We start from the raw sequence: 24,485 nt of genomic DNA, 5'->3' as shown, positions 1-24,485 counted from the left end.
TCGATATTTCATAGTAGAGTAGCTTGTTAGTTTAAAAACACCACGAATCTACAGAACTTGATATTTCTTTTGAAAAAATATCTGCTATCACAATTGTGACTTAAACTTCCATATAGGTACTGTACTTTTTGTTTACGACTTCATTTTAGCATACTTTGTATTATTCCTGTTATAAATGTTGTTGAATTAACGTTATCATTATTATTTCTGCTTTGATAATTATTCATTTCAAATAATGGTGGACGAGCGGGTTTGATGTCGTCGAGTAGAACTACATTTTTATCAAGACTCGTTGCTCCGATCGACTTTCCACACGAGTACTTTTATTCATAAAATTGTCCAAGTGACCTTATTTTGTTGAAAAATATTGAATAATATCTGTCATTTCAAAGTTTTGGGGTGTGGACCATCGGGGGTAGTCCGTTCCTGACTTTGTAGCAAAACAACTGACTCCTGCATGAAAGCTCATCGACGGAATTCATTTGTTTAGTCAATTACCAAAACTTGGATGATTTTGAATATTCACTTGAAAAGTTATCAAAGAAAAACATTTTTCATTTTGGAACTTCGAGGGCCCGTAACTTGGTTACGAAGACTTTTAGGAAAAAAAGTTATATGAAGTACTGGTGATATTTTGACCCCATCTATACATTCCCGAAAGGAAAAGAGGAAGTCCAGGGACACCCTGTATAAATATAAAAAAAAAGATCAAACATCTCTGGACCAATTAAATATATTATGCAAAATACATCTCTTTCAATAGAGCTTATTTCTCCTGAGTTGACCCCCACGATTCATATAACTTCCATCACAGATTTGATAAATATTATATTCAATTCTCAGGTATTAGTGAATGAAAGCCGTCCACTGAAATTCGTCAAAACCCCTTCTCTGAGGTCAGGAAACGAAGTGAGTAAAAATGATGAAAAACTGAAACCATCGTCCGAAATAGAGATAATCAACTCCACCAGTGCTGTTGTAAGATTCCATCCTGACGCCCAGCAGCAGAGACAATTTGCTAAAGAACTAGGAGTAAAAGAAAATGAAGGCATTTCTGGGCAGTTCGTTGTACAATATGATGTTGAAAGAGATCCCAGAGGTGGAGAGGTGAGGAAATGTAGAATAGGAAATTAATTACGCACATTGTTCACTTATTCCATTGGTTCAATTCATTATATTTCAAAGTAAAGTATTTTTCAATATGACATAGTTGTTTTCGAAGAATTATTCAATGATTCATTAAAATCAATGATCTGAACATACATTTGAAAATATTTTTGCCGACAGAAGAATTTAGAAAAAAATGAAATGTTTGCAACAACTGTCCTCTGGAAGGTTTTGATATGAGTAAATTTTGCTGAGACTGTCAATATCAGGTCGTTTATTCAATGAATGTTCTTCGTTATTAATATGTATCATTTCCATATTTCATATATATATGATACCAGAGTAATTTGGTTTATTTCCTGTTTCTGTAGAATGTTGTGCTAATGCGCATGATTTCTTATTAAGCTTTATATCACTTTTATGTGAAGTTATTCTATCACTGAGAATTCTAGATGTTGTTCCAATATAATCCAAGTTACAGTTGTTACAAGGAATGTTATAAATCACATTTGACTTTTTGGTAGTATCCGTTTTATCTTTCAATTTAATATTCAAATTCTTTATAGTTTTAATATTTTTTTGGCATATTTTGTTATTTTGTTCATTATGAAATAGTTTTATGATATTTGAAGATACATTTCCAAGGTTAGGTATAGATTTATGAGAAAATGGATAGGTAAACTATCATTACATTCATTTCTGTTGATTACATCGGAATTTGTATTATTGCCGGTATTGAAAATTATTTTATTGAGAAGTTTTCTGGGATAAGAATTTTCCAATGATATGTCTCTGAGTCTGAGGAAGGGTGTACTAATTTTTCTATTCTTTCTTTCAAACAGAGTATTAAATTAATTTTAACTGATTTTTTATGAATTAATAGGTTTGACATACCAGTCAGTAATCAAGAAATTATCAGTTTTATGGATAACTCTTGTATCAAGAAAAGGAAGGGTTTGATAATTTTCTATTTCGATTGTGAACTGTAGATTTTTATCATATCTATTGACAACATTAAGAATTTCATTAGATTTGTCATAAGGTATTGCACAAATGACATCGTCAATGTATTTCTTTAAGAAGGGAATTTCAAAACTTAGTTTAGGAAGTATGTATTCAAAAAGATCGTCCATTATGTATTGAGCTATAATAGGAGAAATAGTAGCTCCCATCGGTGTACCAAGAATTTGTTTATAGTATTTACCTTCGAAGGAGAAATAACTTGAGTTGAAGATGAACTTAATTATTTCAATAAATTTTTTTGGTTTATTGATCATTTTTCATTTATATCATTCCATCTTTTGATGACACTTTTCTCCACTAGATTCATAGGTATATTGCTGAAAAGGCTGATCAGAATATAATCTGGAGGTAATGATTTTTCATTTATAAAATTGGAAAAATCGAAAGAATCCTTAATATAGAATTCATTTTCATAATTACAAGCATCAGTGAGAATTTTTGTGACCATTTGGGCAATTTTGCTATTTGGAGCATCAATGGAAGAAATAATGGATCACAGTTTCAAATAAGGTTTATGTATTTTAGGGAGTCCATAATATTTGGGTGATATAGAATTATGAATTATGTACATTTTTGCTTCATATTCTGATATCATTTTAGATTTTTTCAAATCTGTAATGATTTTATTTGCCTTTTGTTGTATTGTTGAAACAGGATCTCTATTAAGTTCAATATAAGACTCACTATCATTAATAATCTCAAGAGATTTCTCAATATAATCAGATTTTTCATAATTACTGTTACGTTGCCTTTATCAGAAAGAAGCTTTTTACTATCACAAAACCCAGTTATCAAGTTTTCGATATCTGAGAGTAAATTTGGTATATTTATCTCTTTGGTAGTTGGTGGTAAACTGAAATTGAATCCTAAGACGAGAAAATGCTTTATATCTTCTGGTGTAATGATTTCTGATACATTTTTTATCCAATTTTCCTTAGTTTGGACATGAACCAAATTACTCTGGTATCAAAGTTTTACATACAGAAAAAAATATTTCTAAACGCCTTTTTCTTGAAATGGTTGAAATTAATAAGTCTTCTGTTTGTATGAATAAGAAAACTGACATTGATAATCTCAGAAATATATACAGTAACTTACTGGAACTACATCAAAAACATGATAATAATGAAAATTGTATCAATCAATAACTCTTTCTTAAAGTCAAAGATTATGAAATCATCATACCCATTGAAAAATGACATTTATGTAAAGGTATGACATTTGCCAAACACAAAATAATCTATACATGTTTAACCTTCTCCGTCAGTTTATATGTTCGAAAAGCGAAAGCTTGGCAAAGTAGAGCAGAGTTTTTGATATATATATATATATATATATATATATATATTATATATATATATATATATATATATATATATATATATATATATATATATATCTATATATATATATATATATATATATATATACAGTAGAATGGAATAACGGGGTCTCCCAGTCAAAAAATCAAAAATTCTGCTTTACTTTGCGAAAAAAATTAAAGATTAATGGAGTTTTTTGGTTTGACAGATGTCATACCTTCACATAAATGTCATTTTCGCTGTACAGCGCTGTACTTAACCTCCTTGATATAATTTGAACTCATTTTATATGTATTTATTCATTTGAAAAAAGTATTTTTTTCTTTTTAACACGCGCCTGCTGCCTGATTTGTAACCCTCCTTTGCGTGCCTGCTGCCTTGGGCTTGGTGGCTGATTTTCAGGCTCCCTTTCCGGAATCTGAAAATATTAATGGTCTTTTCTCTAAACAATATGCGACCGATTGATCCCAAAGTTAGATAAAATAAATATACTTCAAAACGACTAAAAAATCACGCTTTTCTAGCAGACGAAATTAAAAAATGAATATAGTTCAAAAAAATTAAAAAACACGCTTTTAAATAACATCGAACTAAAACGTTAAAAATAATTTAAAAAAAGCTTGAAAAACGAACGAAAAATACTAGTATTATCGTGAAATCAGAAATTTTCATTTTATCGTACCACTAACATAACTTTTTTTTCCAGATATTACTTCAAGATGGATATTTTGTTCATTTCTTTGCTCCTGAAGATTTGGAACCACTTCCCAAACAAGTTGTTTTCGTTTTGGACACCAGTAGTAGCATGAGCGGAGAGAAAATACATCAGCTGAAAGACGCTATGAACAGTATATTGGACGAAATTCGAGAGGGAGATGTTTTCAACATAGTTGAATTCAACAGTGATGTTTTTGTTTGGGATATCGAAACAGGAAATAGTAAGACGGTTGAAGTAAACAATATTCAGGACCCGTTTGAAGATCTACTGGTAGGTGAATTTTCACCAGGAAGTTATTAGAAATATAATATTTTCCATGACTATTCGGCATCGGCAAAATACAAATTTTTAAAATTTTTCACAATCAATCGTTACTTTGAAAAATTTATGAAATCTTGTTCAGAAAATAGTTGTGTATATTTTCACTGGAAAAGGATAATCGGCATGTTCGAAATTAAATTATAATTTCAACCTTACGATAATTCGAAAGAGTGATATTGAAGTTATTTTTAAGATTTCGAGACGTGTGTCAATAATTTGTTAATGTTTACGTTAGTTGTATTTGTACAAAGAAAAAACAAATAATTCAACTTGGTAGTTTTCCATTATGAAATACAAATCTCCTTAATTGAATAGAACTGGCCGATACTTGATGAAAATCCATATTAGAAAACTAATCAATACATTTCATTGTATGATTTTCACTATAAAAGGTTTTACAAAAACCGCGACACGTGTTTCGCTATACAATAGCTTTCTCAATCATAAACTGAAAGTTACTTCTGAATTACAACCATTTCATATTCTAACCTATTACCTACTTGTCTGCCTAATAGCAGGGGAGCCCACGATGCAAAATGGGGAATTACTCGAGCGTCATTGAGACATATTAGGTTGCAAAGCTTAGATGATAAGAAAAAAAAAGTTATATAATATATACCTTTTCATCGGTGGGGGAAGCGGCTATAGATTTTTAAATACGTAAAAAAATACTGTGGCATGGACATACTCGAGCGCGTCAGATGTTGATAGTTTCAATGTCCTACGTATTTTTGATAATGTTGGTATGTTAATCTGATCGTTTGCATGATGTGGATGGGTGTAAGTAAGGGTTAAAAGTGAAAAGAAAAAAATCAATCGAGCGTGTCAGATTTTCTAAGGGAGTGTTAGGTGCAACAAAAAAAAAGCTGTCATTCAATAATCTGACGATTTCGTTCTGACGCAAACTCGCGACCATTATTATCATGTGCAAAATAAATTCGCCATTTTGAAATACTCAAGCGCGTCAGATTAGGATATATATGGTTCATCTTTATGTTTTAGACCTGCTGTCTCATAATCTGACGATTATCTAGAGGCGGTCGCTTAATCTCACAAAAACATTTTTTTTTTGAATTCATTGAACTTGATTAATTGAAAAGCTCAGGAAATAGCATACAAATAAATAAGTGTATGTTTTTTAAGTAGAATACTTGTATTTATAAGAAAATAACTTTAGAAAAATGCTCAAAAAAAATTAATTTTTCATAATCAATTGATTAGGCAATGAAAGAAAGAGAAATGTTTTTCCCCACTTTTATTTGTAACTAACATTACTGCAGTTTCGTCCTATAAAGACATTTTCGAACTTATATGTTGTATAAGTTCGAAAATGTCCTTATAGGACGAAACTGCAGTAACGTTAGTTACAAATGAAAGTGGTAAAAAACATAGAAAGTTCAATTTCTCTTTTCTTCATTATGATTTCCTATCACGTAGTAACGGCTACATTCAACAATTAATTGATTATTTATTAATCATCATCTTCATCTTCATCATGAACGAGTCTCTGTGATCAGCTGTGATGGCGTCATGGCAATAGAATTCAGAGTGGGGACGGAGTGAGAGAGTAATAGATAGAGAAAAATTGAAAGAGGAATAGAAAATCGGAGAGGAAAATATAGGTATCACATAGCTGCACGCAATAAACTTCATCGACGGATTTTTGTTATTTCGGCTTGCGGAAATCGTCAGATTATATATTTTTCGTTATCCTTGAATTATTTCCTTTGAAATAAAAAAAAAATCAGCTACGCTCGAGAATCTCGAAATGACGTTATTTTTCACAACTTTGCTGCCCTCCCCTCTCTCTACGTCACTCTCAAATTGTCAGATTACTGGAATATACACTTTTTAGCAGGTAATTACCTCACCCTACCTTGATCTGACTCGCTCGAGAATTTCTGATGATCAATTTTTTTTTAATAATCTGATCCTTTATCCTTCACGGGTGGCCTTATATATGGGGCTCATATTTGGTGGAGGTACTTGACCGGGTACAAGGTATCCCCCTGTATATTATTCTGCTGCGCTTTAGTAAATCCCGAAATCCCCACTTGGGTTCCCCTATTATAATGAAAGAATGTACCTAAAAAGGTCAGGTATGAGTTCATTAACTTTATCGATAAATTTTTCGAAAGTATACCTGTTAATATACCTGACTATTTTACCTGTAAATGAACCGATTCAATAATGGCAAATTATTCAATTCAGTTTGATCGTCTATAAGATATTGAGAATTTTTTAGTTTGTTTATTTCCATACTCTCCAACATGTTAAGTTTCAAATCTTTCTTCTCTTCTGGAAATGGAGGGGCTTGTATTCATGGTTGAACTCATGTTCCTCTATGATTAAATGAGTGTCGTATGTGGAATTTATTTTACCATTCTGGAAACTGTATTTGTGTTCCTTTATGCGGGCTTTGAACGTTCTTCCAGTTTGACCTATATAAAACAGCGGACATGACCCACACGATAATTTATACACTCCTGATTTTTCTGAAACTGAACTTTTATTTTGTTATGTTATGTTATGTGCATGCCTAAGTTGTTGTTGGCTTTGAAAGCAGTATCGACACCTTTGCTGTGCAGAAAATCTGAAATATTTGTAGTGGGTTGGCCTAAGTAGGTTAAGGTTCTATAACTTATATCCTCTTCTCTTCGAATTGGGTAAACTTCTTTCAAAGCTTGACTATATAACTTTTGTGATAATGAAGAATGTAATCAGACCGCTATCGTAATCATTGTTGACGGCTATTTTCTTCATTATATTCAGTTGAAAACTGCTACCTTATGCTGATATGAGTGAGTGGACGAATTATGAATGATAATATCTGTATGTGCTGGTTTACGATAAATTGAAAAATCATGTTTGTTGTCAACTTTTGTTATGGTCAAGTCCAAAAAATGTAAATAGTCGTCCTGTTCCATCTCCATTGTGAATGTGATAGAAGGGTGGAGGGAGTTGATGAAATTCAAAAAGTTAGTCAACTGTCTGTTCGTTCCTGTGAAATACAGGGTGTCCCTGGACTTCCTCTTTTCCTCTCGGGAATGTATAGATGGGGTCAAAATATCACCAGTACTTCATATAACTTTTTTCCTAAAAGTCTTCGTAACCAAGTTACGGGCCCTCCAAGTTACAAAATGAAAAATGTTTTTCTTTGATAACTTTTCAAGTGAATATTCAAAATCATCCAAATTTTGGTAGTTGACTAAACAAATGAATTCCGTCGATGAGCTTTCATGCAGGAGTCAGTTGTTTTGATACAAAGTCAGGAACGGACTACCCCCGATGGTCCACACTCCAAAACTTTGAAATGACAGATATTTTTCAATATTTTTCAACAAAATAAGGTTACTTGGACAATTTTATGAATAAAAGTACTCGTGTGGAAAGTCGATCGGAGCAACGAGTCTTGATAAAAATGTAGTTCTACTCGACGACATCAAACCCGCTCGTCCACCATTATTTGAAATGAATAATTTTCAAAGCAGAAATAATAATGATAACGTTAATTCAACAACATTTATAACAGGAATAATACAAAGTATGCTAAAATGAAGTCGTAAACAAAAAGTACAGTACCTATATGGAAGTTTAAGTCACAATTGTGATAGCAGATATTTTTTCAAAAGAAATATCAAGTTCTGTAGATTCGTGGTGTTTTTAAACTAACAAGCTACTCTACTATGAAATATCGAATTCATTCCATATTTTGTATGTACATAATACGTGTGGAATAATCACGTGTTGATCAGTTATCTGAATCTCATGAAACTCAACATTCGAATGTTTCAAATTCTTCTTCACAGCTAAACTGTTGGGGAGTTTCACAGATAATTATAATTTTATGGGAGAAATTCTTTAACACGAATCTAAATTTAGCTGAAAAAACGCACATCGGAAAAAATATTTACTATACTAATAAAAAGCAAACGAATGAACTACAAAAACAGCTGCACATGATCAGGTGAAAAATATCCAGGGAATAATTATGTTCCATTTCTTTCACAGATGTTGACAAAAAAACCTTTTAGAAAGTTTTGATAAAAAATGAGAAACTGGAATGCGATTTTGTTTTGTTGAGTGGTGCGTTGTCATATGACTATCATTGTATTGTCAATATTCTATAGGATATTTTGAATTTTTTTGATATGGCCGAACAGTTTACATTTAATGAATATGCAGATATGCATGTATTTTATGGACGAGCATTTTGTAATGCTGCAGAAGCTCGTCGTCTGTATTCCGAGCATTTTCCCAATCAAACGGTACCGTCAAGAGAAACATTCGAGCGTGTCGATCGCAGCTTGAGAGAGACAGGTATGTAATAATTGATAATTAATTTGAGCACGTTGTTTTATTTCGATATTATTGTAGGTACAGTTTTGCCAAAACGAGGTGGTAAGGGCGCTCCTAGGACTGTACGTACCGTTGTATTGGAGGAAAATATTTTGGAAGTCGTCGCTGATGATCCTTCAATGAGCATCAGAAATCTATCAGAACAGTTCCATACATCCAAGTCCACTATTCATAAAATAATTAGGGAACAACTGCTCCACCCATTTCACATCCACAAGGTACATGCCATGACACCTCAAGATTTTCCAGCACGACTGGAATATGCCAATTGGTTCATGGATAGGCAAAGAGAGGATATGACTTTTATTAATCGAGTTTTATTTTCTGATGAAGCAGGTTTCAGTAGAGATGGAGTTATCAACTCTCATAATCTCCATATATGGGCCGAAGAAAATCCCCATGGGATATTGCAAACCAAACACCAACGGAAATTCAACGTGAATGTTTGGGCTGGTATCATAGGAAACCATCTTATAGGACCATTCGTTCTACAGGACCGATTGAATGGAGAACGTTATTTGGAGTTCATTCAGAACGATTTGAATGGACTTTTGGAACATGTTCCATTGCAAACCCGAATAACTACATGTGGTTTATGCATGATGGCGCTCCTCCTCATTTTAGTTTGATTGTGCGTGACCATCTGAACCATATTTTCCACAATAAATGGATTGGTAGAGGTGGGCCATATTCATGGCCATCGCGGTCTCCGGATTCAAATCCATTGGATTTCTTTCTGTGGGGACATCTAAAAAGCCTTGTTTACGCTACACTTATTCACACAAGAGATGCATTGTTGAATAGAATAACATTACATTGTGAAGCCATACGAAATGACCCTGGAATGCTATTTCAAGTATGCTATTTCAAGTGTCTTCGCAGACTAAGAAAATGTATAGAGAGAAGGTGGTCATATCGAGCAGTTTCTGTAGCGGATTTTTCATTTCTGTTTGCTCTTGAGGCTCTTGAGTTTCGTTAGTTAAACGTGTTTGCATTATAAAAATTCGTTATGAACATTTTACCTATCATTTCCATTTTCCTTAAAAACTAATATTTTCGAATAATGGTAGACATCTCAGGATAAATGTTGTTGAATTAACGTTATCATTATTATTTCTGCTTTGATAATTATCCATTTCAAATAATGGTGGACGAGCGGGTTTGATGTCGTCGAGTAGAACTACATTTTTATCAAGACTCGTTGCTCCGATCGACTTTCCACACGAGTACTTTCATTCATAAAATTGTCCAAGTAACCTCAATTTGTTGAAAAATATTGAAAAATATCTGTCATTTCAAAGTTTTGGGGTGTGGACCATCGGGGGTAGTCCGTTCCTGACTTTGTAGCAAAACAACTGACTCCTGCATGAAAGCTCATCGAAGGAATTTATTTGTTTAGTCAATTACCAAAATTTAGATGATTTTGAATATTCACTTGAAAAGTTATCAAAGAAAAACATTTTTCATTTTGTAACTTCGAGGGCCCGTTACTTGGTAACGAAGGATTTTAGGAAAAAAAATTATATGAAGTACTGGTGATATTTTGACCCCATCTTTACATTCCCGAGAGGAAAAGAGGAAGTCCAGGGACACCCTGTATACCAGGATATCATTCATATATCTATACCAATACACGAAACTTTTTACCAGTGGGTTACTGTGTATTCTTCTCTCCAAATCGTCCATGAAAATCTCTGCCAGAATAGTACTAAGAGGGTTTCCAATTATGAGACCTTTGCAGGATGAGTAAAAAGTTTCATTGAATTGGAAGTAATTCTGTGACAAACACACCGTAAGCAAGTCTGATATTTCATTTTTCACTACCGGATTGATAGACTTTTCGTCCAATAGATTATCTACAAGAGTAATCATTTCATTCGGAGAAATACTGGAAAACAGATTCTTTACATCGAATGAAATCAATTTGGCATTATCCGGGAGTGTAATATCTTGAATTTCATTGATCAAATGGTATCAATTTCTCAAACTGAATTTTGATTTGAAATTGGTGTGGTTTTGAATAAATGCAACGTGTTTCGGATATTTTAACTGAAGGAGCTGTGACGAAAGAAACTACCGATCTATCGGGTAGTTATCTTTGTATAATTTAATCTCCTTTTTGAACTCCTTTGATACAATGAAGTTCAGTACTGAATTTTTCATGGCTGTTTTTTGATTGAAATTAAAAATTGCTTCTCATAAATTTACAAATTCAGCATAACTAGTCATACTTCCACAAATATTAATATTATGGAAATAAATGATATTGATATGAATTTGTCACTTCCTCAATCTAGGGTTTTGATTAATAATAATAACAATTCAAACACTAATTGAAAAAAACAACTATAACATAACTAAGTACGAACAGAGCACACAAAAATGAGATGTGGATATGATTATCATAGTTATTGAAATGAAAAAACTCCGCGCAGGGCTATCTGCAAAAACGTCGATAAATTCATCATTACCCATAACCACTTCTCTCATAGTCGATATAATTCGAAGGTTCATATTACATCCATATTTCTTTCTTTTTTCAGATATCTTTCACCTCACTGTTGAATACTTTATAAATAATATTTATTTTGGTGATCGAAAACGTCTACATCAGAATGATTCTTTTATAATCAACTGTCTGAGGGTGTAAATGAGTGGTTTCAATAAATTCCCCTCATTTAATTCTCTTGATGGCTTCAATATCATTATTTTCTTGGCGACTTTGCAATTTTCTGATTTCTGTCAACACTGAAGAGTACCAAGTTTTTTTTGTTTCAGAAAAGCGAATTACCACCTGCCATAATCGCTAACAATGAAACTTTGAAGAAAGCAAAGAATGTTATCGAAAAAATCAGAAGTTGGGGTGCTACCAACATTATAGGTGGACTGGAAACTGGGCTCCATCTGGTTAAAGTTAATACGAAATATGAATCCACGAAAGAGAAAAAACATCAACCAATGATTGTTTTTCTGACAGACGGTCAGCCAAATGTTGGTGAATGGTCAACTGACAAAATTACAGAAATTGTAAGTGTTTATATTACATATTTCTTGAGTACTTCGTTTGTGAATGACAAAAAAATATTTAACTTCGAGAGTAGTCAAAAGGTATATTATTTACGGATGAAACACTGCTAATGTTATTATTTATAAGGCGACATACTGAGTTTCACAATGAAACATTATAATTCGAGCAAATTCAAAAATATAATTGTATGAAAAAAATTCTGGACAATTATTAAATATGAAAAATCTGATCAGCAAAAATAGAAAAAACGTGGAGTTATGAGTTACTTGGGTTAATAAATAACAAAATAATTTGTGATATTTGTGTGATTATAAGCTCATCGAGAAAGTAATACAAATCTGGAATGATGAAACAACAACAAAAATTAATTGGCGCTCCGGGGTGACTTATTGATTCCAGTGGCGCATTTGCTTTTTCAGCTGCAGGAAAACCCGGAAAAACCTGTAGCACCACATCATCTGAAGATCTTGATCTGCCAATGTCCTCTCTCATTAAATGCGTAATAATTACTAGATTCAACGCCAGTACCACAGTGAACAATGACTGCATGAAGATTATGATAGTGGTCTGCTGGATTGAAGTGTACATCTATTTCGAACCTTCGTAAGAGTTTGGTGCTTCCGTCAGAGGTTGAGTCATGTTTGAAGATCATCAGTGCTATTATTAGATTGACTGGTGCCTCAGCTATACTTGTTTTCTTATAATAGTCAGTTAGTTTGGTGCTTATTTGACAATACAATCATCACCCGTTAAAAGTTCCATTTTCAGATGATTTAACAGTAAGATTTGCACGGACTGGTTATTAGTCATGTTTGGAAAATCACATACGCTTTCGCTACGCCTTGAACATTTACTACAAAGTGAACAAGTGAAGATTTTTCCAGCAAAAGATTTACAAACACAAGACGTGATAGACTGTACGAAATCATTCAATCCAGAGTGCTCAGGAGTATTGATTCTGTTATTTTTTTGCTCATGAAGAGTATTCAACAAGAACCCCAAGAATTCGGAAGAATCCTCATGTTGTCCTAACGAGTATCTAGTGGACTTCAAAGACTCCAGGAAATCGGTTGGAGGGAAAGATGGTACCTTCTTACGAAACTGCAACTGCATGAACCATTGTTTGAGTTTGGTGAATAAGTAGTAAACATTCTCGTTCTCGTTCATCGTCAAAACCTCGTTCTTGAAATTCTTCGTCATAAACAACACTTATTCAACTCATATTTGGGGGGCAAGTGCGGTCCATTGACCGCACTGAAAAAGAAGAAGGTGGATCAATCACTTGTGAATTAACCTTGATAAGTGATGAATATACACATATCTGGGCTTGTTTCGAAGATATTTTAGTTCCGTACTGAAATGAGGGCAATCTATAATCTCATCACAATTATGTAAAAGAGAAATAGTTTCAACGACCGAAGCAGCATTATCACGTTGCATAGCAATACTAATTATTTGTATCAAGAAAGGGGTAGAAAAGTAATCTTTTGTTGCTTGGCCTATTCTACTTCCGAGTTCATGAACAAATAACAGAGAATTAGTTCTCGATTGTTTGATCATTTCACTGACTTCTATTTTGTCATCAATGGAAACACATACATTTCTGAGTAACGAAGTTTTCTTGTTGTCATAATATTCACTACTGAAACTTTAAGAAAACTGTATGAGATATTTTCACATTACCATAGATTAACATCTGAAATGTGGCAGAAATACTGGTGGCTTTCTAGAAATTAAAAAACAGAAACGATGAGGGATGATGATTTCTGTCGGATACAGGCAAATTTCTGTAATCCGATTCCTGCAGTTTTCCCAAATAATGATCATTAGTGCCAAATGCCTAATATTTCCTTATGATTTTGGTTATACAGTATATAAAAGCCAAATGGAATAAATTAATTATTTTGGTTACTGTACATATTCAAACAAAATCCCGAAACACATCAAATTCAAATTATTATTTGAAATACTTCAAATTCGACATACTTCAACGGAAAAATGCTATCGCTTTCAAGTTTATCGCAACAATTAAGATAGAATGAATTAAAATCATGTGGTTACCGAAATTCGATAAAATACGCTCAAAAATTAAAATGTAATGCAAAACGTAATGGAATGTAGAATACGAAAAAGAACTATGGATGTTAACGAAATGAAGTTGCATACAGGATTGGAATACGTCATGAAATTCTTAACAAACCAAGACTTTCAATAATAAAATTGTCTAAACCGACTTTTCAAACGGTATATCACAAGCCTATACTTCCCATTCAAAAAATGGGGGGTTATATCTGTCATTCGACGGGGATTGAAGGTGAGGGTAGCATTTTTCCATTGAAGTATGTCAAATTATAATTTAAATTTGACGTGTTTCCGGATTCAGTTGAAATATGTACTGTTGCCGAATTAATGAATTTATTCCATTTGACTTTTACACATTGTATGTAAGAAACATAAACAGTTTGTTTATACCTCTTTTAGTGATACCAAGATGTCAGAAGGTAATGGCAAAGAAATACCTTAACCGAGACTTGAATGTACTATAATTTTCTTTGATACATGTTTGTCTCCCTATAATATGTAGACTAACAGACGAATGCAATCAGTTTATTGAATGAACTTTGTTAGATCAATTTCATAAATAGGATCGTTGAGCAGATTTGCTGACTATTTCATTTTCACAATCGTAATTTTCTCTGTTGAGCTTTTTGTTATCCAAATACCGTGACAGCTCCCTGTTTTTTTTCTTATATTCGACTTCCATATTATTTTGAATTCATCGAAAATATAAGCTCGAATATAAGTTTGTTGCTGCTTATTCATATGCATTCAGGGTGTAACTGAATAAGTGTAAAACATTTAACGAAGTGATTTCTCATCGGAAAAAAGATAGGATCTTTCATATAAAGAAACTTCATTGTATCTGTTAAGATACAGCCCCTTAAAGGGGTACATAAAATTTGTATAACAATTTTTTCACAAGCACTTTAAAAGTTACAATATCGAAATTAACCTGACGTTTTGTACTATAGCGATAGCCTGATTCATTCTAAATAAAAAATGTCTCTTGGGTTTTTTGCCCAACGAACGACTACAGAGATACATCGTCATAAATGTGAACTGGATTTATTGTTATTTTGTAGTTAGTAACTGCATTAAACAATTGAAGGGTTATAAACAAAACTAATTTATTAATCACAAAACACACAACATGTAGAAATCATAAACGCATGCGTCTAGACGTCGGCGCATTGAGCCACGTATTCGCTCAAATATTCCTGGAGTCCCTCTGATCACCCAGAACAGGATTACGATACACCAAATGCTGTGAATGGCCCCAAATAGAGAAATCGAGAGGATTAAGATCCGGGGATCGAGCGGGCCAGTTCTGTGGTCCTCCTCGACCTATCCACTGATTTGCATATGTTAAATGCTGACGTGCTACTTGACTAAAATGGGCGGGAGCCCCATCAGACATGAAAACCATATCCCTTCTGACGCCCAAAGGAACTTCCTCCAGCAGTACTGGATGCACTTCTCTTAAAAATTGAACGTATGCCTCACCATTTAATCGAGGATGTAGGAGGCCCAATTAAATCATTCCCATATGTGGTAATTATGAAAATTAATAATCTTTTCCCGAGAAAAACTACATTCGTCTGTGAATTCTATCGTCTTCAGCTGTATAACATTTATGTACTTTTCAGCTGTAAATATCACTTTACGTGCGGTATTTCATATTTTCAACTCATCTAATTTCAGTATCCCGGATCGATATCATTTAAAATGGCGTCGTTCTATAAAATAAATTGGTATCAGTAGCAAGCAATTCAACGTATTTCAGCTACTATGTTACCCCTATAAAACTGTTAAGAAACACTTAGTTCTGGGAGTGATGGTATTGCGGCAGAGTCGGACTACTTTTAAAGCTGTAGGTTTCTACCAAAGTGCTTGTATGAATAAAGGATTTCTCACATATAGTTTCGATAAATATTATCTGTCGGGATGTTTTGGCTAAAAAGTTTCTTTCATCGATTATAAAGGCTAAACGACGGGTTTTAACCATTATAATAACCTTTTCCTGTTTTTCCTAAAAAAAAATTGAAGCACTAGGTTAGATGGGATAGTTTAAAGTGTTTTTTTAGTATTTCCAATATACAGGGCGACTCAAAGCTTCCAGAAAGTTTTTTTATGGAACACCAAGTCATTTCTTCGTCTATTTGAAGCACCTCGAACTGAATCTGAAACTATTATATACCACCCAATAAATGTTCAAAATGGCCGCCATTGAGTTATTATTTATTTTTATTTATATATTTGGGATACAAACAGAAAAATCCACTACAGTATCCACAAAATGGAATTATTATCAAATTGAAAGTATAACATATATATACACATAGTATATATGCATATCATAGTGTCTAAAATTTTTTTTTCAAAGATTAGCAAAAGCAATTTGATTTTATAACACCTATATTAGTGTTTTCGAATTGTAGTTGAAATGACAATATGAAGTGACATTGAAGTGACAATATGGTAATGAAAATAAAATAGTATCTGAAAGCATTCTAATAAAATAATTTCATTAAAGCTAAAGGAAACAGTTATAAAATAAGCTTGAAATAGTTTTATAACTATCATAAAAGTCTCGCAGAAAAGTGTTATAAAACTGCTACAAACGTTTCTGTGATAATTTCCTGACTATTTTATAATGGTTTTTTATTTTATTTCGTAAACGTTTCTATGACAAATTTATAAAACACTTTTATTGCCTACAGCTCTATTGTGTTCACCGATCATCTAATACAATCAATTAGAATTTTGGAAGTAATTATAAAATACTAATAAAATAAAACTGTTGCAACACCATGGAATTATTATAAAACAACTTCGCTGGTTGGGTAGTTTCGTATTTTCGCATTTATGACGATGTATCTCTGTAGTTGTTCGTAAAATAATTTTTTGCTTCGAACTGGTTTATTTTGGGCAAAAAACCCAGGAGACATTTTTTGTTTAGAATGAAACAGGCTATCGGAAATAAATTTTTAAATGGTAAACAAATAATAAGACAAACAGTTACATTGGAAATAAATTTTAGGGGTTGTGTTTTCCACCACTTCACCCCTTACAACCATGGGGTAAACCAAATAAATTTCTGGCTAAGTGTCTTTTTGGTAGTACAAAACGTCAGGTTGATTTCAATATCGTAAATTTTTGAGTGCTTGTACCCCCTTCAAGGGGCTGTACTTAACAAGGGATGCTCCAATGAAATTTCTTTGTTTGAAAGATCCAACCTTTTTTTCGATGAGGAATCACCTCCTTAAATGTTTCACACTCATTTAGCTACACCCTGTATCTTTTATGAATACTTAAAATATGATCTCAAGATTGACTTTAATCAATTTGACAGGTAACAAGACTGAATGAAGAAGTTCCCATATTCTCCTTATCTTTCGGAGAAGGTGCTGACAAGAGCTTTTTGAGGAAGTTATCTCAAAAAAACTTCGGCTTCTCAAGACATATTTATGAAGGATCGGATGCTTCTCTTCAACTACAAGAGTTCTACAAGCTTATATCTTCTCCTCTATTATCGAAAGTGAATTTCAAATATAATGATAATGTCACAGAAGTAACCCAGAGCCATTTTCCAATATTTTTCAGAGGAACTGAGTGTGTGGTATCTGGACGAATCAGAGGTAAGTAGATAGAATGATTATTATATTTTTATATATTATATATTATATTTTTTAATATTGATATGCTATCAACCAATAATCCATCCTCAAAAAAAATTGTATGCTTGAAGCCTACGGACTTTCACAAATTATTGAGTCACCTTCCCGTACTACACTCTCCACTTCGACTCTTATCGATTTAATTATCACAAGCAACGTTGAAAACTTCGTGAAATGCGCTGATGTTGTACCAGTAGATGATATGTCGCATCATGAACTCATATACGCTGAGTTACTTACTTCGGCACCGAAAAAACTGGAAACATTTAAAGTTATCAGGGACTTCAGGAATTTTTCTATAGACGATTTCAATTCAGATATCCAACATGCTCCGTTCACTCGATTTACGATCTGAATGGTATGAACGAGAAAGTGCAACTTCTAAACGACTCCATTCTTTAGGTCTTCAACCATCATGCTCCACTGAGAACTATCAGAATAACAAAACCTTATTTCCCTTGGATTACTGATAACATACGACTATTAATGAAACTAAAAGATGAGGCTCGCGCTAGGTGAAAACGATCGAAAAATGTAGGTCATTATAAGTATTATAAATCTTTGTGAAATTATACCCCCTAGCGTGTGAAAATGAAAAAAGAGCTTACTTTCAACATACGATACGAACAAATGGTGTAAACAAAGTCTGGAAAGAACTAGGTTTACTCAACATAAAATAAAAAAACTTACTGATATTCCAGAGGAACTTAAAAAGCCTGATGAACTCAATAACTTTTACGTGAATTCAAATCCCAACTTGGTAATGAATCCTGAAATTCTGGAATTTGACAAAAATAATAAAAGGCAGAATAGCCTTGTTTTTCCTTCCAACAAATAAGCGGAATTGATAAACAAAAAATCATATACACCATAAAAAGCAATGCTCAAGGCTCCGATGGCATAAATATCAGATTACACAGCTCTACAAAAAAAAATGTTTGTGTTGCCCTGAATATTTTTGCAAATTTTTATGTTTTTGAGTGCCTAAATCACGAGTATATTTATGAAAGTACTGCATGTGCTCTATTTTTTATGATTTTAACGTATCTTGTATTTTTGATAATAATCGGCTTGTTAGTAAAAAAAAATATTTTCTCAGTCATGATTAGGCTTCTGCGCAACTTCTTTGCGCGTAAAAAACATCACGTGATCCCCACTTCTCGGGCTCCTTGCTCTGCAAAACAGCTGGGAACTCAGTTATTTGATAATATTGAAGTACTAACACGGAAATCTGGATAAGTTGTTATATATTAATATTTTATTTCAATTGTTGAGTGTCCGTTCTAATATATTTATCTAGTCTTATTAAACATGAGTTTGTCACGAAGGAAGTGCAAATATAGTAGTGATTTATCATTTGTTGTATTATTTGTTGTATTTATATATCAAAAAAACAAAAAAGAAATATCACAGACTTTGTTAAGGAAACTTATGCTGAATATTTCGGTTTCAAAATGGACAAATTAGATAAATCATGGGTTCCTAATAAAGTTTGTAAGTCTTGCGTTGAGTCTTTGCGGTTGTGGAAAAAAGGAGAACGTTCTGGATTAGACTTTGGTATTCCTATGATCTGGATGGAGCCTAAGAATCATTTCGATGATTGTTACTTTTGCGTAGTAGATGGTAAAGGTTTTAATCGAAATCAAACGTGGAGATATCCAGACTTACAGTTACAAAATGTCCTGTTTTACACAGTGAAAATCTCCCTCGGCCTATTTATGTTTCAAAAGTGATTCGCATGCCCTCAGAAACAATGATGTTGCCAAATTCACAGAAATCGAATCAGTCTACCAGTGGAAGTGAATGGGAGGGTGAAACATCTACGCCAAAGTTGTTTTCTCAAAATGAACTCAGTGATTTAATACGTGATCTTAATTTATCAAAACAAGGATCAGAACTGTTAGCTTCAAGATTGAAAGAAAAAAAAAATAATTGGCACCGACAGTTACAATTACAACGTACAGAACGCGAGAAAGTGAGCTACTACAATTTTTTGATGAAAATGAAGGAGTGGTATACTGTAATAATATTGCGAAGCTGCTTCTGGACATGGGTTTGAAAGAATATAAACCTACTGAGTGGCGTCTTTTTATTGATAGCTGTAAAATAAGTTTAAAATGCGTCTTACTGCATAATGGAAATAAATTTGCATCAACTCCATTTGCCCATTCTACAAAACTCAAAGAAGAATATGAAAATGTCAAATTAGTTTTAGAAAAAATCAATTACTCGGAGCATCAATGGTCGATCTGTGTGGATTTAAAAATGGTTAATTTTTTACTTGGTCAACAAAGTGGATACACGAAATACCCTTGCTTCATTTGTATGTGGGACAGTAGAGCAAAGCAACGTCATTGGGAACAAGATGTTTGGCCTGAAAGAAATTCTTCAACTGTCGGTAAAGCTAATGTAATAAGAGAGTTGTTGGTGAGCAGAGACAAAATTATACTTCCACCATTGCATATTAAGTTAGGAATGATAAAGCAATTCGTAAAAGCTGTGGACAAGGAAGGAGATTGTTTTGAATATATTTGTGGAAAATTTCCAAAACTTAGTATGGAAAAGTTGAATGGTGGAATATTTGATGGTCCTCAAATACGGCAATTGATGAAAGACACTGATTTTATTAAAGTTATGACTGTTCCGGAAAGTAAAGCTTGGGAAAGTTTTGTGTTGGTAGTCGAAAATTTCCTAGGTAACCATAAAGCACCAAATTATGAAGAAATTGTACAAAATATGCTGACAAACTTTCAGATTCTAGGAGCAAATATGAGTATTAAGTTACACTATCTTCGCAACCATTTGGATAAATTTCCAGATAATTTAGGAAATTATAGTGAGGAGCATGGAGAGCGGTTCCACCAGGATCTAAAAGTAGTGGAAGAAAGATATCAGGGTCGATGGGATTGTCACATGATGGCCGATTACTGTTGATCTTTAAAATGAGATTGTCCTCTGAAAAATTATAAAAGAAAAGCTCTTAAAAGGCGTTTCATGGAAATATAACATGTTTTCGAAATTTCCCTCTCTATTTACTTCAAAGTAATGAAAAATGAAAATCAATATTTAAAAGAAAACGAGAGCAAATCTTACAAAACCATTGATAATTTCATGAATTGTGAGTATAAATACACCCAAAATCAATCTTATATCTAGGGCAATAAAACCACTGTAGACCAGTGTTATTGATTATGTGTTGTCCTTTCATAGTACCTTACATAACACACATAGGTGATTATCCAAAATGTTGGAAGGAAGCCCTGGTCATATCTCTTTCAAAGAAAGCTTCAAAGATTTGCGTCCAATTAGGATTCTGCCAGCTGTTTCTAAGTTATTTGAAAGAGTGATTTACAACCAACTATATGAATTTGTTCCAACTGAAAACCTTTTACCAGAAACACAATCGGGCTTCCGCCCATCTCATAGTTGTGGAACGACAATTTCAAACATTACAGATGATGTTTCCAGCGTACTTGACCATAAGAAAGCAACAGCACTTGTTATGCTTGATTTTTGAAAGCTATCGATACGATAAATCATGTTATTCTCCTCACTATCCTCGAACCCATAGGTTTGTCAAATATCGCGGTTCAACTTTTTGAAAACTATTTGAGCGAACGAGTGCAAAGAATCAAACTAGATAATATAGTATCCAGTCCATTGAAGATAAATCGCGGTGTTCCCCAAGGCTCGATTTTAGGTCCTCTTCTATTTATATTATACACCTCAAACTTTGTGAACGTAGGTAGTTAAATACTCCAAAATAAACCTATACGCTGATGATACACAATTACATCTTTCATTCCACCCATCGGACATGAATACTGCAATGCAGATACTAAATGAAGACATAGCCTCATTGATTTCTACCTCTGCGCAGCATTGCCTTCAAATCAATGCTAGTGAAAGTTCAGTTTTGGTCTTTGGGGCTAAGAGAGAATTGAATGGCTTTCAATTAACTGTAGACAAGGATGTGGTTGCACCGGCTGAACATGCAAAAAATGTAGGTATCAGTCTTGATTCTAAATTGAAATTCAAATATCACATCAATAAATGCATCAGTATTGCCTATATGAACATCAAACAAATTTATACCAACAGACAATGTCTCAACAAAGAAGTAAAAACCATACTCTGTGAATCTCTTGTATTATCCAGATATAAATTTGGGAGCACAGTTTATGGGCCATGCATTGATTATGAAGATAAACGAAGAATTCAAGTTGTTCAAAACAATTGTCTACGTCTAATTTACGACATCAAAGGTGGCTAACATATATCACATAAACTCAAAGATACCAACTGCCTCAATAAAGCAGAACAGCAATCATTACATGCTGCTTGTCTATATCATAAAATTATCACTGAAAAAGCTCCCAAATATTTATATAAGAAATTGTCATACCGTTCAGATGTTCACAGTATCAACATTCGATACAGGGGAAGACTAACACCCCGTATACACCGTACAGAATTATATAAAAAAAAATTTTCATACCAGATCGCATCAGTGTACTACTCAATCTCTGATGAATTTAAACTGATCTTTGAAAAAATTCAAAAGAGCATTGAAACGGAAATATTTGAATGAAATCTAACGTTCACCCATTGTCAATAAGAATGGTGGTTCGTAACATTACTATCTTCTTTTTTCTAACGTTTTATAATTATGTCTAATATACTATTGTGTCAACTATATAATTAATACTTTCACTGAACAATTTGTATTCAGTTTTGAATATTGTTTTCTGTTATTTTTTGGTATATATGTGTATGTATGTGTATATATTTGCGTATATGTATTGTGTATGCATCTGTATATGTGTACCTATATATAGTTTGTTTTTCTTTTTTTGGCCTAAGATGAAAACCTAACTTCAGCCTTTTCCGTTTCAGTAAATGTTCACATTTATTCATTGTATCATTTTGGGAATAAAGACCTATTATTATTATTATTATCTGGGCGCAGGAAGTATTTGATAAATCTATTATTTCTTTGAGCTTCGTTTGCGATGTGGGTTTTTACAATAATTTTCAACAATTTTTCAGGGCCGGATCTCCACCCAGTAGTAGAAGCTCATGGTTTCAAGGGTGAAATCAGGCTAATTCCTAAAGCAGAAACTCCAGTAACCTCTTTAGAGAGACTATGGGCGTATCTCACAGTGAAACAAAAGTTGAAACAACGAGAAACCGCTGAAAATAAAACTCAGTTGACTAAAGAAGCTCTTGACCTGGCTCTAAAATATTCATTTGTTACTGAAGTCAGTTCGTTGGTTGTAGTTAAGCCTAATGAAACAGCAGCAGTTGATACTGAGGATGCTTCAGGTGAGTATTTATTGCCGTGTGCATTTATTCGGCTGAAGAGTATAGTAGGTGTCCTGTTTTCGGAGAAAAAAAGATACAGTATATAAAATACAGTGAACAACTGATCATTCTGAAGGAATGTTTGTTCGAAGGTGGTGAATTTCATTAGTTCGGACTTCCATTGTCAAATATGATATAAATTGATTTGAGATCCCTCAAAGAATCTATAAAGAATCAAAAAGATCAGCTGAAAAATTACAATTATATCAATCAAAGGAAACAGAAATTACAGTGAGATAAAATACAAGCAACAATGAAAAAATTGAACTCTTAACACGACGTTTCGATTGTTAGTATCCATAATCGTCTTCGGGTGACAACTGATCTTCCTCCGACATCTGACTATTTATAGGTCATTCGAGAACTTTCACCTATTCCTTCATCCTTCTCTTAGCTCTTAGCGGGGGCAGACCGTTTGGCGAGAGTTGGCCGTGTTCCGCTTGATTATAGGTTTCCATATGTTGCGTATATCTACGCTACCTTGGCTAAATGCGTTGTTGGACATCATATATGCAGCTTCTTTGAATTTTCTCCTAAACCAGTGTTTCTCCTTATGGATGAATTTAGCTTGAGACCACTTGATGTTATGTGTGTGTGTTTCTTGTGCTCGGCAATGCGAACTTTCAATGGCCTCTTAGTTTCACCCATGTATGATTCTCCGCACTCGCAGGGTATCCGCTAAATGCAATTCTTGGAATCGCAGTCCGCGTTTGGTGACCTGGTTTTCGTGAGGCTGTTCCCAGATCTGAAGTAGGTTCTGATGTTATACTTGGACCCAATTCTTCCTATCTTTTCCAACAATCCTCTGATGTAGGGAAGTACATGTACTGGTTGTGGCGGCTTCTCTTCCTTGTGAGGCTTTTGCTGTCTTCTGACCAAAGTCTGTTCCACTATCACTTTGGAGTCACCATTCCGTTGAAGGAATGGTTACTCCTAGTTCCTTTATATAACAGAGGCCAAAAGCACGGTCTACTAGGGTCTTGATGATTCCTCTCTTAATCAATTAATGGTGGTTGGATTCATGGTTCAGATACTGTTCCATGTGAGTGAGTTTTCGGTATACAGTCGGTCCTCACTAATACGTCTAAGAATGGAAATTCGTTGTGGACTTCCTTCCCTGTTGTGAAAGTCATTTGGTTAAGATGTCACTTCTTCATCCCTTAGATATATTGTTATTCCATATCTTGGAATAATGGACAATTGAAAATGAATTCGAATTGTGTTGTAGGAAATTTACGAAAATCATTTCATGAAAAAATGTTCACGTCATTGAGCATACATAAACTTTATAAAAAGTATGAGAACTAAGAAAATCAAATACTTCCCCGCTAAGAATAGGTTTCTGACAGTATAAGGATTGATAATATTCAAAATGACGTAGTTGATGGTATTTTGATCGATATTGCCCGCTGGTCGATAATAAACCAAATTCCCCTAGTCGGATAATTTTTTCGGTGTTGAGTCTCATACACTTATGTTGACGATAATCAAACTGAAAGAAAAAT

At 33.4% G+C, this 24,485-nt stretch overlaps 2 protein-coding genes across 16 annotated transcripts in view; one reads left to right on the top strand and one right to left on the bottom strand.

Annotated features, from left to right (window-relative positions):
* Positions 1-24,485, bottom strand: part of LOC111504932 (pyrokinin-1 receptor) — a 443,518-nt gene that overhangs the window by 297,733 nt on the left and 121,300 nt on the right. The gene's annotated exons all lie outside the window — the stretch shown is intronic.
* LOC111504933 (inter-alpha-trypsin inhibitor heavy chain H4) overlaps positions 1-24,485 on the top strand; it is a 100,045-nt gene that overhangs the window by 29,818 nt on the left and 45,742 nt on the right. For all 14 annotated transcript variants that reach the window (XM_074185349.1, XM_074185347.1, XM_074185344.1 and 11 more), the window contains exons 4-8: positions 844-1,107; positions 4,159-4,440; positions 11,629-11,877; positions 17,292-17,577; positions 22,666-22,941. In XM_074185349.1, coding sequence (XP_074041450.1) covers positions 844-1,107; positions 4,159-4,440; positions 11,629-11,877; positions 17,292-17,577; positions 22,666-22,941 — 1,357 coding nt within the window. The remainder of the gene's footprint in view (positions 1-843; positions 1,108-4,158; positions 4,441-11,628; positions 11,878-17,291; positions 17,578-22,665; positions 22,942-24,485) is intronic.

This window comes from Leptinotarsa decemlineata, unplaced genomic scaffold, assembly GCF_025532065.1.
Source record: "Leptinotarsa decemlineata unplaced genomic scaffold, Ldec_3_MD MMD2_tig00026374_RagTag_RagTag, whole genome shotgun sequence".
Lineage (NCBI taxonomy): Eukaryota > Metazoa > Arthropoda > Insecta > Coleoptera > Chrysomelidae > Leptinotarsa > Leptinotarsa decemlineata.
The sequence above is the reverse complement of the archived record's forward strand: the minus strand, read 5'-3'. Positions and strand labels throughout refer to the sequence as shown.